This window comes from Pavona decussata, unplaced genomic scaffold (genome assembly GCF_977016875.1).
Source record: "Pavona decussata unplaced genomic scaffold, jaPavDecu1.1 SCAFFOLD_282, whole genome shotgun sequence".
Taxonomy (NCBI): Eukaryota; Metazoa; Cnidaria; class Anthozoa; order Scleractinia; family Agariciidae; genus Pavona; species Pavona decussata.
The window spans coordinates 102800-116991 of NW_028145683.1; the positions used below are offsets into that span (position 1 = coordinate 102800).

The 14192-nt window shown below is 39.4% G+C and overlaps 1 protein-coding gene across 1 annotated transcript; it reads right to left on the reverse strand.

Moving 5' to 3' along the window:
- Positions 1–9156: 9156 nt before the first annotated feature.
- LOC146455197 (uncharacterized) lies at positions 9157–12175 on the reverse strand. The gene is made up of 4 exons (XM_085094553.1): positions 11554–12175; positions 10913–10993; positions 10706–10822; positions 9157–10608 (listed from the first exon to the last, which is right to left on the reverse strand). Exons 1-4 carry the CDS (start codon positions 12150–12152, stop codon positions 9312–9314), a joined length of 2094 nt encoding a protein of 697 aa, XP_084950679.1. The 5' UTR covers positions 12153–12175; the 3' UTR covers positions 9157–9311.
- Positions 12176–14192: the final 2017 nt, after the last annotated feature.

A 14192-nucleotide genomic window follows, 5' to 3' on the forward strand; every position in this document is an offset into this window, starting at 1 on the left:
TTCAAGTCCCATTGAAAAACGAGTCACTTGTTCCCTTTCACGCACCATTACCCAGGTTATTATGTTAATTCAGTTAAGCTTTGATGACGACTAAGCAGTTCTGTAAATAAACAAAATAGTCTTTTGTTGTCTTTGTTTTTAAAATACAATGCTCTGAATAAAAATATCCCAGCTGCTAAATTGTTGCATGTCAATAACGACGCACACTCAACACACACACAAAGATTTTAGTAATAATTATTTGTTAAGAGTAAATGTCCCTAAGCATGAAATATAATCGTCAAATCGCGGACACAGCTCAAAATTCGATTTCGCTCATACTTTTTCTATAGATAGGCCTTTGACCCAAACTAAACAAAACAGGGTTAGTTCGTTTTAAAATTCGTTTCCTTAAAAGTAATTTAATAAAAACGTTTGCGTTGGTTTTGAGGCTAATTTGGATCGAAATTTCACAATATTCATAGCATTCTAGTGTTCGTTAAAAATACACTGCAAATCTTCCTTTGCTGGAACTTTATAGTTTGGTCTCTACAAAATTCAGCAGTGATAAGAAAAGCGGTTATTTTCTTCCTAAACAACGGTCATGGGTTTTTTCTTGAAGCCACCTTCGATACTCTTTTCAAATAGTTTTGAGGTACCTTAAAATAACTCCCTAAAAATCATGTCGGTACTCCAAACTAGGACCTCAAACTATACGGCAGATACAAATAAAGGATAGATGTCAAAAGTTATGCCGGCATTTTTTTGGGATGTCGGTTAATTGTGTGATACGACTTCATTGAAGTATGCTAATATGACAAATTTGCCGACGGACGCCATTTTGAAAACTAAGGGCCAACACTAAAATCAGGAATCCGGAATACGGAACAGAAAACTGGACTCAGGATCCAGAGGAATCTTCAAGATTGATCAATTAGATTGTACAAAAATTGTCTGAAAATATTGTCAACGCAAATGTTATATTTTTCGATTCGTGGCACCAGAGAAAAAATCTAATTAAGTCATTATTTCCCGCAAATGAAAAATGATTGGTCTTACGGTTAAAACATTTAAAAACGATCGAGCGTACAGTAAAGAAAAGAAATTTGATAGTCTATATCTTCATTTTGAAACTATGTTAAGGTTTTCTGGAGCCAATTTTTGTATAACCTAATTGTTCAATCTTGAGGCTTCCGCTGGAATCAAATTCTGGATTCTGGATTTCGGATTTCAGATTCCAGATTCCTGCTTTTAGTGCTGCCCCTTTGGAATGGGTTTCCTGGAGAATCAGACACTGACTGAGCATGTATTTGAGTTTGTTTGTTTGTTTGTTTTTTTTTTTTTTTCGAAAGCGTCAGTCCAAAATTTCCCTTTTTTGGTGGTTCAAATATCCAAGAATAAAATGGTTCGGGACTACTACAGATTTTCACATATCCGACAAAGAAATGGATTGAAATAAGCTTACCCGTTTGTATCAAATTACCATTGTCGAAGGGCCGTTTCTCACAGTAAACGTCACATGGCCTTCCGTCATTACTTTACCCCTTCAATTTACCTCAAGAAGGCAGTATAAGTCTAAAGTGTATTGAACTCCATAATGTCTATGATTATGTACCTGTTCTGTCCAAAACGCCGGTGTGCTGTGGCCCACGGCAATCGTGAAACCGTAGCAATGACAAGTATTGTTTGAATACGTGCCTCGGTTAAAAAGTCTCTTGCAAAGTGAAGAAAGCAAATCAGTCGAAACGAAACTCGAAATGGAATAAAAACAAATATCATGAAAGGATAAATGCCGTCATAACATCAAATTCGAAGCAAAGACAGTTATCTCGCAAACCCGGTTCTCAGTTTAAAAAAACTTATTAGGATATTTACTGAAATGAACAACCTTTCGGAGCCGGCTCTTTTCTTTCATGTTTCCGAAATGCGGCTGTTAACCGAAAGCTGATACGTCTGGTCAGAAGAAGGAAAATGTCTTTCTCTCTTTTGGTCGGTGGCGAATGTGGATGTGATTCAAGAAGTAGGATTCTGTCGTGTGGGATCCTACCTCTTGTGTCGTGCAACAAGAGTGTATCAGGTCACAAAAAACTGTTGAAATTTAGTGGCTGTGAAACGGAAGTCGAGCTCATACTAGCAAGAAGTGCCTGTTTTCAAACACCGCCGAACATCCAGGAAATGACCATATGTACCTTGCACCGTGAACGTTTGGGTATTGGTTGGCGGTAATCTCGTACCCTGATCTCAGTCGGTTCGGGAATGTCGAGATTAGGTTGGCGATCGATAAAGTCATGCAGCTTGGCGAGCGAGAAGAAGTTATCAAATTTTCCAGTTAAAATGTTGAAAGAGCTTTGTGAGAATCTGGGATTAAATGTGGATGGAACTTACCGTTCATTGATCTGCTTACCCAGCTTGTTGGGGAAAGGTCATGTGCACGTAAATGACACCTGCCAAAATTATTATTATTATTATTATTATTATTGTTATTATTATTATTATTATTATTATTATTATTACAGTCAACTCTCTTGTAAGCGACCACCCTTGGTGCACGACAAAGTGGTCGCTTACGGGAGGTGGTCGCTTACGGGAAAGATCAACAAACTAAGCCTAATACTGGATTGATTAATTAATTACAAAAAAATGTTACCTTAGCAGCTAAAATCAGGCAAATAGAAACTTATTTATTTGATTTTTCACATTTATTCATTCTTCTTATGAAACTTTGTATAACATGGTTCATGGTTCATTTTGGAACAGATCACTGTAACAATTCCCGTTTACCTAAAGATCTAATTGTAGCCATCTTCTCTGTCTGTAAACTGTCATTATCTGTCAGCAGTACGGGGAAGCGTCCTCAAAATTGAACTTTTGTCACTTCTGAGTAATGATTTACATGCAATCATACGTGATTATGTTGTGTGGTCGCTTACCAGAAACAGAAAACAAAAGAATGTGTAATTTCTGGCCTAAAAAGTGGTCGCGGTCACAGCTCTTGAAACAGTATTTAACTGAGAAACAAAACCGTTGTTTACAAGGTGGTCGCTTACGGAAGGTGGTCGCTTATGAGAAGTGGTCGCTGAGAGAGTTGACTGTATTATTATTATTATTATTATTATTATTATTATTATTATTATTATTATTATTATTATTATTATTATTATTATTATTATTATTATTATTATTATTATAACCTTCCCAAATCTCACATTGTAAGCTGCAATTGGACAGTGCAACATAAGCTAAAGTTGCCAAAAATTTGGCATTAATAAAGGAGTGTTAGTGAAGACAAGTCTGCCAGAATACGTTTTCATATAGAATTGTTTATTTTGACGAACCCCTAAGGTGTTTAGTTTATGTGTGGTTGGTGCACTTCATGCAGTCCTCGTTTGATCAGAATTGGATATAATGAAAGTGTTTGCGATAGGTTAAGGACTAAGATCGAAGGGCCAGACTCTCTACCTCCGCTAGAATCTGGGCTAAAATAAATTCTTGTTCTTTTTCAGTCACAATTTTTGAGCGACAAATAGAAGACGCTGTGCGTGAGTTTGCCCCGCGCGAAAGTCCTGCGAAACGGTAACTGTCTTGTCGCGCGCGACCGTGAGTTTCATTTTAAAGAAAATGGGTGGGATTGTGGGGGCATAGACCCTATGCAAAAATGACTGACATTTTAATATCCTTTTGTTTGCATTCAAATTAGCCTCACTAGCTTCGTTATTGAGTTTAAAAATCAAAAGAGTATTTTACCTTGAACGAGGCTAGTGAATGCAACAAACGGGAATGTTAAAATGTCAGTCATTTTTGCATAAGGTATATGGAAACCCAGTTATATGGTACAAGCTGATCACAGTCGACTTAAAAACATTTATTCATTTTCTATTTTTAGTCAACCTTAGCCTGAAAGTGCTTTGAAAAGCCTTGACTTTTATTTAATCTTTTTTAAGTGCGTAAAACAATTGTGTACTGCAGAAAGCCACCCATTTGCCGGTTTATTGGTTGGGGTTCCCGTTGAGTTAATTCACGTCTTCTTAGACAAATAGCGACAAGAAGTTTACTGTCTTTTTTCGCTTAGCTTAAGTTATAAAATATGTTTGCCAGTTTTGACCTTTTCCAGTCTCAAGGTTCGCGTAAGCGAGTTTTACCAAAGAAGGGGTATTGGAAGTTGCGTGAGCACGACGCAAATTAACACAAAGTGACGTTCCGTGTTAATCACGTGAATTTCTGTAAAACTGTATTCGAAATAGACGAAAATACTGCACAAATTTCTGGTTGGAACGGCTGAGCTCGCGGGGAAAGATTCACAATGGTTTGTAGCTTGGCTTGTATAGTAGGGAACGTAAGATTAAACCGAGAACTAAGAAAATAACGGCAAAGAAATCAAGTTTGTTGAAGGTCAGTGACAGGAATGAGGTGAGTCACGGCAAAAATGTAGAAATTATGCAAAACCATTGCCAGACGCGATTTTGTTATGTTAACTTGCTACACTTGAGGTTATGATTTCAATTCACAAAAAAGAACATAAAAGGGATCTGCCGCAGTTGATACTTCGTACAAATAGATATTTCAAGCGGCTTATTTGAATAAAACAATGTAAGTTTTATAAACAATTCAAGTGTGTTTGTTGTTCATTTCAAAATGGCGGATAGTGAAAATATGCTCAGTTTAGAAATGTTTTTTTCTTAACGTACGAAAGATCCCAAGAAATTGAAGCGATAGAAACTGAAAACTATCATAAATTGTACCCCCAGAAGGTTTTTTGGTGAGATTTTTTGAGTACCACAGGTAGTTATGGCTAGTTTGTTGGAGGTCCCAACACAGCCTTTAAGAGAAGCCGTTGGCATTCCTTAAAAAAAAATCGTAAAATATTTATAAGAAGAGTTGCCTGGCTATGTTACAAGTCAGAGAACTAAAAAAGCATTTAATGAATAGGATTTACGTGTAAGAGATTCAAAAGTTACGATTGCTTGATTCGGTAGCTTAATGAATGTTGACATTATTTGAGGCTTTGTTGACCAAAAATGCCGTTGATAATTTAAAATTCGTTTCTCGTAAACGAGTGGTTATTTGGTTAAATGGATGTCCTTTTCATAAGTGTGGTACTAGGGCCTATCAATCTACAAAGTATGAGCGAATTCGAATTTTGAGCTGTGTCCGGGATTTCTTTGGTTTTTACAGACATTTACTCTTAAATTGTTAAAAAATTCAAGTACAAAACAAAGTTTTTACCCTTGTAGGTTTGGTTTCCGCGAATTCGCCGTGATCTTTTCGGTGAACGATCATGATCATCCGAGTAATTTTTGAACCGAATTCGGGGAAGTATTTTTCTTTTCGGTGTAAGTGAGGGTACTGTGGGAGGGAGTGTTAAGGTGGATGGGATGAGGGAAGTGAGGCTTCCGCGGGAGTTGTTTGTGTTGCCATTGGTCAGTCTTATGCAGCCGTCGCCTGGTGTAGTCATTGGCGTTTAGATAGTGGTCTCCTGTACAGTCACTGTTTTTTGAATGAGCGGTGGAACATCACAGAAGTCCTGGAGATTGCTCGAAATTACTCTGTGTTCTTTAGAGTAATGTGAATTTGATTTTCTGGATCTGTAATTCAACTGTTTCCGTAGACGTCAAATACTTGTTTTGCAGCTGCATGTAATGCTTTGTTCTTTCATAGTCTCCGAGGTATGATCACGAAAGACGACCTAATTCATAGAATCGAGTAATTTCCGCATTGTTGCAAGGAATTACTGGGGGATTCATAAGGTTCTATTGCTTGAGATACTGCACTTGTTGCTGCGAGATATTTTCCGTTACCCCTATGTTATCAAATATTTCTTCGCCAGGTATTTAATATGTTCTTTCGTAGCCTACAGTTATCTTGAGTGGTGGTTTTTAGATCAACGAGGAGATAACCAAAGGGTCTCTGTGGGCGCTTTCCATTCGACCAAAAATTCCGGAATGAAATTTCGAGTATTCCATGTGACGAATGGAACAGTATTTTCCGGTTGGTTTGAGCCAAGCCGTCCCAGTCCATCACGTACCAATTTTCGCGCGAAAATACCAAATAAACAGGGAAATCAAAAAATGGCGGACTCTTTGTCTATTTTACTTGCTTTAGAGTTGCTCGACGACTATGAAAATGAAATAAGCGAAGTATTGGACGAGGACGACGACATAACGCTGTTCAGTGTGGGTAGCTCCTAATTGCGTAGGAATTTAAACCGAGTCGGCGACTACTTTGAGGGCACGTATTTTCCTGACGAGCTTTAAGACATTGTGCGTAGCTTCTATGCATTTTCGCACTACTTACAAAAGTTTGCCGTGGCTCCGGTGCAAAAGTGGTGCAAAAGAACATTCAAGTCATCTGTCGCATAATAACAAGCAGAACATTGCATTAACATTGAGCAGAAGAATTACAAGCCATGTTGAGTTCGATTTCCGGGCTCTGAGAAACTGGGCGCGAGCAGGAATGGTCGAATGGAACGGAATTTTCCGGTTATTCCGATTTTCCGGAATTTTAGGCCAACCTCGCGAGGTACACCCAAAATTTCGGAATGAAATTCCGGAAAATGTCTGTTCCATTCGCTCCCAAACCCGGACTTTCCGGAATTTTTGGTCGAATGGAAAGCGCCCTGTACTACCTGCTCATAGCGATTAATGAAGAAATCAGTGTGCCCAGGATACGTTTGGTTAGCCAGGGTCAGAATTTGAAGTTTATCCGCTTAGGTTGCGATGGTGGGATCCTCTTGTAAACAGGTTGACGATTCGCTTGTCTTTTCCGAAGTCAGCCACCTGGTCATTGAAGAGAAACAAAATGGCTTTCCGCTTCGCCACGTTCACTTTAGATGTAATTGTTTCGAGAAAGGAGGCGGCTGTTAAAAGTACAAAAGTTGACAACAAAGTTTAGTTTGACAGAACTTAATGGTGGATTATTAAATCTCTGGTAATCTTGGTATTGGCCGATCTTACACCTACCTACCGCATCACACTCTTTGCTTTTTAGTTCCTGCGCAATCAATGATTGCATTTCTACGGTGGCCCATATCTGCAAAACACAACAGCAAATTCTTTAAACACAGAACACAATTCGTTAAACACAAAACACAATTCTTTAAACACAAAACACAATTCGTTAAACACAAAACACAATTCGTTAAACACAAAACACAATTCGTTAAACACAAGCACGTTTCGTTAAACACAAAACACAATTCGTGAAAACACAAAACACAATTCGTGAAACGCGAAACAAAGTTCTACGTTGAAAAGACAACAACTAATCCGTTTTAAAAACACAAAGCAAAATTCAATACAGGTCACCGACGATACATTTTCGTCATTCCTAGTGTAACTTGATGCTATGTGCTGACAGAAGCGCATTTTTCTAGAGTATCATGCAGATAACGATCGTTCATTCTCTCACGCGTTCGAGCTCTCACGCAAACTAGTAATGAATGGTTTTGTTATGAAGTGCTTGCACTGTTCTGAAGACCTCGAAGAAACATTTTCGTTTTGTTCCAGATGTGGAGCAGCTGTTGATATGGAAGAAATCCTTATACGCTATTATTTTCAGCGAGGATTTGTTTATTCTTCCATTTTACTCTTTCTGAATAAATATCACAACGTGGAAATGTCCATGCGTACTCTTCACAACAGACTCCAGAGTTATGGCTTGAGAAGAAGAGGTGGAAATACCGATGACAGGCAGATCTACCAGGCTATCAATGAAGAACTGGACGGTCCAGGGTGTATGAGAGGCTATCGAGCCATGTGGCACTGCCTTCATTTGGATTATGGTATCCACGTCCCAAGAAGTAAGGTTGAAAGCATCTTACGTCAGGTTGACCCCCAGGGAGCGGCGTTACGCAGAGCTCAGCGACTCAGGAGGAGGAGGTACACAAATCCTGGTCCTAATTACGCTTGGCATGTTGACGGGTACGACAAGTTAAAACCATATGGTTTTCCTATCCATGGTTGCATAGACGGTTTCAGTCGTCGTGTCATGTGGCTAAAGATTTGTCAGTCAAACAACGACCCCTCCTATATTGCTTCTATGTTTCATGATTGTGTCAAGGGGAACAATGGTTGTCCACGAGTGCTACGAACAGACTGTGGTACTGAAAATGGGTCAATGGCAGCTATGCAGTGTTATTTTCGCAGCTCTGGGAAGGACGATCAAGCCGGTTTAAATGCACACAGGTATGGTTCCTCTCCTGCAAACCAGCGTATTGAGAGATGGTGGTCGTTTTATCGTCATGATAACTCAACGTGGTGGATAAATTTCTTTAAAGATTTAGTTGATAGATATGTAGTGAATACTGCGGATGAACTCAATATGCAATGCATGTGGTTCTGTTTCAAGGATGTCTTACAGTCTAATTTAGATCGTGTAAGGGATCACTGGAACACTCACTACATTCGCAAATCACGGCATGACACCATTCCTGGGAGGCCGGATGAACTGTTTTACCTTCCAGAGAACCATGGTTTTGAAGATTTTAAGTGTGCAGTTTCAGAACAGCAACTTGAAGATATGGGCGAATACTGTGAGGTTCCTGAGGAAAATAGTGTCTATGTGGAGTATTTCAATTATGTCATAGAAACGCAAAATCTCCAGTCACCAACTAGTTGGAGAGAGGCACTAGCTCTCTTCCAGCATTTGAAACAAGTAGCAGGACACTAGTGTGAACAGCTCAAATTTACACCACACGACTGCCCGCATCTTGATGTGAAGCCGCAAACAACGCAACCTTGTTCCCTGGCATATTTAGCACCAATGCGTCAACGAGGGCCTGGTACTTGCGGCCTTTGTTCTATTTTAAATACAGCTGATAATGTACAAGTACACCATGATGTAACAGTAACATTTTATTCAGCAAAAATTCTGAAAACTCAATTTCGACAAGACTTTATAAACAATTATATGCGCCCTACTTTCCTGTATAGTTACTAATGGCTGCTAAAGGGATAATTAATGGCTACTACGAGGGTGGTACAGGCGGCCGTTTCGCCAAAGGTAAAACGTTATTTCATGTAATTTCCAGTTAATAATCTTTAACGGCAGTTTGATTGAACTGGTTAAATAAATATATTTCTCAACAAAGTAAATACGGAAGTCTCGCTTCACAGTAATATTTAAAACAAATAACGTTTCCACGAGGAAGAAATTCGTCGTACCATGCTGACCAACAAATCTAATAGAAATCGATCATGGATCATGAAAATACCTTGTACCACCCTTTACTAGATTTCTATCAATAAAAATAACATAATAAAACGAGAAAATAATCAAGTAATACAATTTGCTTGAAGATTGGTTTTTAAACCACACTACCATTCAAGGTTACTCAGTCATGCAAATCCATACCCCTTGGTATTCCGAAATGCAAACACGAGATCGTCTTTAAATTCGTCGTAAGTTGCATGAGTAACCGGGAGATATAACTGGCAGGCACATGCATTTGCTTTGGGGAAATTGGACCTCCCCCCATCCTCCAGATCTGGTTCATGAATAAAAGCTAGTCCTAAAGTCAAACCACAAGGTGGAATCTCCCTACACCCCGAAATAAAGAAAAGGAGGTCAGTGAAGGTTACGTCCACAGCGTTTTCTTCTACGTCCTGCAGGAAGTCATTCCAGTGGGATAACACTACACTTTCAACTCCCCGGTTATTTGACCCTTCTTCGCTGTACTGGATAGTAAACAAACAACCAAATAAATCCGCATTTAGTGAAAGAACAGAAAAACAGAATACCTCCTTAAATCTCTCGTAATGGGCAGCCATAGCCTCAAGGACACCTAACACCGAGAGACCCGTTTTGAAACGTTCCAATGCTGAATGTACTCTTTCTAAAACAAACCAATGAGCAGTTCTGTTTACAAGATTAACAACATCTGCCCTAGTTTTCAAAAATTGTAAGGTACCTGCTAGCTCTAGAACTGTGTCTAAGTTGTTGGTCGAAATCACAGTTCGAGCTTCCTCGACCGTTGTTGTGTCCATTAATAGTTGTAGATGACCTCTTAACTCGAAATCGTACACATCTTCTAGTTTTACGCTGGCTTGCCTTACTCCTCTGGTCAAAGCGTCATAAAATGGCGGAGCAAAGCACCTTGGCCCTGGTCCACCATGCACGATAGACATAGCCATCAGTTGACCAGCATGAAAAAAGGAGTCGTCTGCAAGGTAGGAGGATGAGCATGAAAGATATTTTTCACGCTCGGGGCCACAAAATAATTGAGATGTCACCATCCACTCAATTGCAAGAGTGAAAAACTCTCTCTTCGGGCCCCCCAAATCAACTGCTCCTTCAGCAGTCCCTTGTGAGTCTGTAAATTTTACAGATACTTTATTCTCAGGGGAAAAGGTCTTCCTATTCAAACCTCTCACTGCCCCCTCCCATAGTTTACTACGGCATATATTAAACTTCGATATTTTATCCTCCTTCACAACAGAAGAAAGTTGGGAGAGTATCTCCTGTATTGGTAGGTCCACTGCTTTCTGGTCCAACTTCTCTGGAGGGGTGATGTCTTCCTCGGATTCACTGTTGTATGGGCTGGCATTGTTTAGCTGTTCCTCATACAGCAATGATGCGTACAGGAGGTCAGCATCAGTGTTGGTACTGGGAAAGCAGTCTTCAGCAAATTGTGCCCTATCCAATGTAAGACAAATCCTATTTAGTATTTCAGTACTACCAAAGGTATATATCGAGGGGCATTACTGAAAATGCTTAATGCTCTGCTACGTACCTGTTCTCGGAACCATCTTGAATAACATTTGTCCTGTTAATGGCGTCAGATTGCACGGATGTTGACGGTTGCGTATCCTGTTCATTGCAGTCGACAATGATCGGTGCACTTTCATTCCTGTTAAAACAAAATAACCTTGCTTCAGTAAGACATGGGGGCGAGTATTCTTGCTATTTCTGCATATTTAAATATGTGCCTCTTTATTACCTGTTTTGAGACTCAGAGTCAGGTTGTTTCGAATTGCTTTCATTGCAATTGCCATCCTTGTGCTTCCTTTTAAATTTCTTTCTGTTGACAAGAAAAATGAGATTGAATGTGAGCATATTTTCACATTATATTGTAGTGATTTCTGTTTGGGACCGCAGACATTATCTTCCAGGAATATTGTTGAAACAGATGGCGGTCGCTGTTTTGGACAACCTATTCACATTACGTTTGTAGCGCTACGGTACGAAAACTTATTGGGTATTTAAATAGGTATTTCACTTTCAAGACTTTGAACGGCACTCCAGCACCAAAATCTTTGCTAAATCTGCGTTTTATGTGTCGGAACAAAAAGACCACCCGTCATGCTTTCCCGCCACTGCGTTGGCACCATGGAGTTCCGTTCTCGCCCACACTTAGAATGTAGCGGATCAATTTCTGTGCTACCACAACAGTGTGAACCAAGCGTTACATAAACGATATTTTGTGACTGACAAGTGTCTAATGGACGTAAGAATGTCACACGAAAACATACTTGCACGCAACCTCATCCACGCGGTCACGTTGCACGATTTGGAAATCTTCACTCGTTAACACTAGCAATAATCACAGATTTCCAACGTTTAAAATAAAATAGGACCTACCTTGTGTTAATTTCTGACTGCTCGTCGTCATGTTCTTGTGTATCCGGTTCGTCCGGGCAAAGATATAAAGTAATTCTGGAATACTGTTTCCCCAGATCAACTTTGTACTTTCGAAGGGTGAAGTCTTCTTCTGCTTGCCCCGGTAGAGTGATGGCAATTTGACCGTCCGGGTAAACAAGTTTCCAGCCGCCGTTCCTATCAAAGGTTTGGTCGTGGGCTTGACGCTTTAGCAAAGCCTCGGTGAACACCTCTGCGTAGCCTGCGTCTTTTTTAACTTTCAGAGGCAAGACTTTACCACGCACCGGTGCCACTAGGTCAGGGTTGACGTATCGCATAATTCCGATGTTAATAATCGCAAATGGATTGTCGTCTTTTGCCTTAGTCGCCCTTTTTTTTGAGCCGCTCCGAAAAAACGTTGAACGCTCTTCCGTCTTCTTCGCCGCGTAGTTCTGGAATGTTAAACATTGCGGACTGTTGTTGGCCGGCGTTGGAACTTCGGCAGTGTTACCCTGTGCAGCAGCTCTCTCAACCTTTTGCCCACAGGAGGAACAAAATTTTGCTGAGGAATTTATATGTGCTCCACATGACGAACAGAACATCTTTTCTCCCTGATCAGTCGGTATTTGCGTGAGGGCTCGCGTGAGAGAATGATTTATACTTTAACTTGACGTGATAGTTTCCTTTGATTATATCTGGTCCTCCAACATAAATTCCATATCTGTCAGCAAAGTACTGTTTTCTTGGATAACAAGTTCATTGTCAGAGTGGAGTCTATTTATAAGACTTTGAATTTGTTATTGTGTTTACTTAGTGAATTCTGTTTTGTGTCTAGTAAATTTTGATTTGTGTTTAGTGAATTTTAATTTGTGTTTAAGTGGAATTGTGTTTCGTGTTTCACGAATTGTGTTTTGTGTTTAACGAATTGTGTTTTGTGTTTAAAGAATTGTGTTTTGTGTTTAAAGAATTGTGTTTTGTGTTTAACGAAACGTGCTTGTGTTTAACGAATTGTGTTTTGTGTTTAACGAATTGTGTTTTGTGTTTAACGAATTGTGTTTTGTGTTTAAAGAATTTGCTGTTGTGTTTTGCAGATATGGGCCACCGTACATTTCAGAGCACATGTATGCGTACTGAAGTTGCAATTTTCAATAAAACAGACTTTTAAAATACTTCAACTTAATTAAGTTCAAATTAAGATTGTTTAATTTTGAATTTAATTTTATTTGCGAAAATCAGATGAAATTTATCCGAAGCACTTTATCTCTAGATCTATTTAAGTGTAATGCACATTAATTCATGGTGAAGAAATGTGGGCACACACTTTTTTTGCACAAGTTGCTAGTGTGTCTACAGACAGCCCAAAATCCGTCTTATAGATCACAATGGAGGGCGCAGAACGGTAAAATAACGGTATGCAACGAAAAGTACACACATTTTTTTTAATTACTTTTATTGGATGAATTGACTGCGCTCTTACATTTCCACACAAAGTATAGTTTGCAGGAACAGACGCTATTAATAACAAGAGCCTTTTTTCACCCCATTAGTTAAGTACAGTGCTTAAAGTTCTGTACAGGCCCGCAAATGATCCTCGGACCGGAAATGATCCCCAAATTGAACCGCAAATGATCCCCGGACGGGAAATGATCCCCAGATTGGATCGCAAATGATCCCCGACCGTCTCACCATAAATGTAAAATGGAATGGACTCAAATTTGAACAGTGATTTTCAACTTTATACAAAGCTTTTTTTTTCTTAATAACACCAGTCGTTATATTTAAAAATTTTAGTCAGTTATATTAAACTATCTGCATGCAAATTTCACAACTTTAAAAATTATAATGTAGCAGCTCAGTGCAACAGAACAATTTAGTTATAAACTGGAACATACATGCCTGTGTACATAATTTACGTACACCATTACAACGCCTAAAATGTATACGAATTGTACGAAATTCGTCATCAGTTTTCAAATAGAGCGAACAAATTTTGACAGTGCAACTCAAAAATACTTAACTGGAGCAGGCCAATTTACTCGAATGGGAAAGCCTCTTCAGAGAGTACCACAATTTCGCACGCACTGATGTAGTGAGCTTTCCCCGAAGTAACCCAGCCACTCCCATCCCAAACACATTCACTTTAGAGAATTCGCGAGTCATAGTGGGTGGAAGACGCACCTTCGGCGGATGTCCATTACCCGCGAGTGAGGTGACTTTGTTGCCTTATCAGGTCTGGTGAACATTTTCGATATTCCGTTTGCTGCGATGTCTAGCTAAGGAGAGAATGCTTACCTTAATAATCTACTCAAGTAACCATAGACAATAAGAAGCCGGTTTCGACAGCATTCCTTTGGTGAGACATGAAGCCCATCAAAGCAACTTCCATAGCCTTCAGCAAATGGACGCAAAAATAAAAGATGTACTCGAAGAATTAAAATTGAAGTATGGAGAAGGGCGAATTTTGCCTAAAATGCGGAAAAAATTGACAGCTATTCCCAAGGCGTCTATGAGGGGGACAATGGTCTCCTGCAGGTCTATGCCGACGACAGTGTGTTTTGTAAAAAAAAAAAAAATTAAAGAAGTACCGGGAGTCCAGTCAGTGGCAAAACGAAAACGAAAGACAAAATCAACATATTACACGA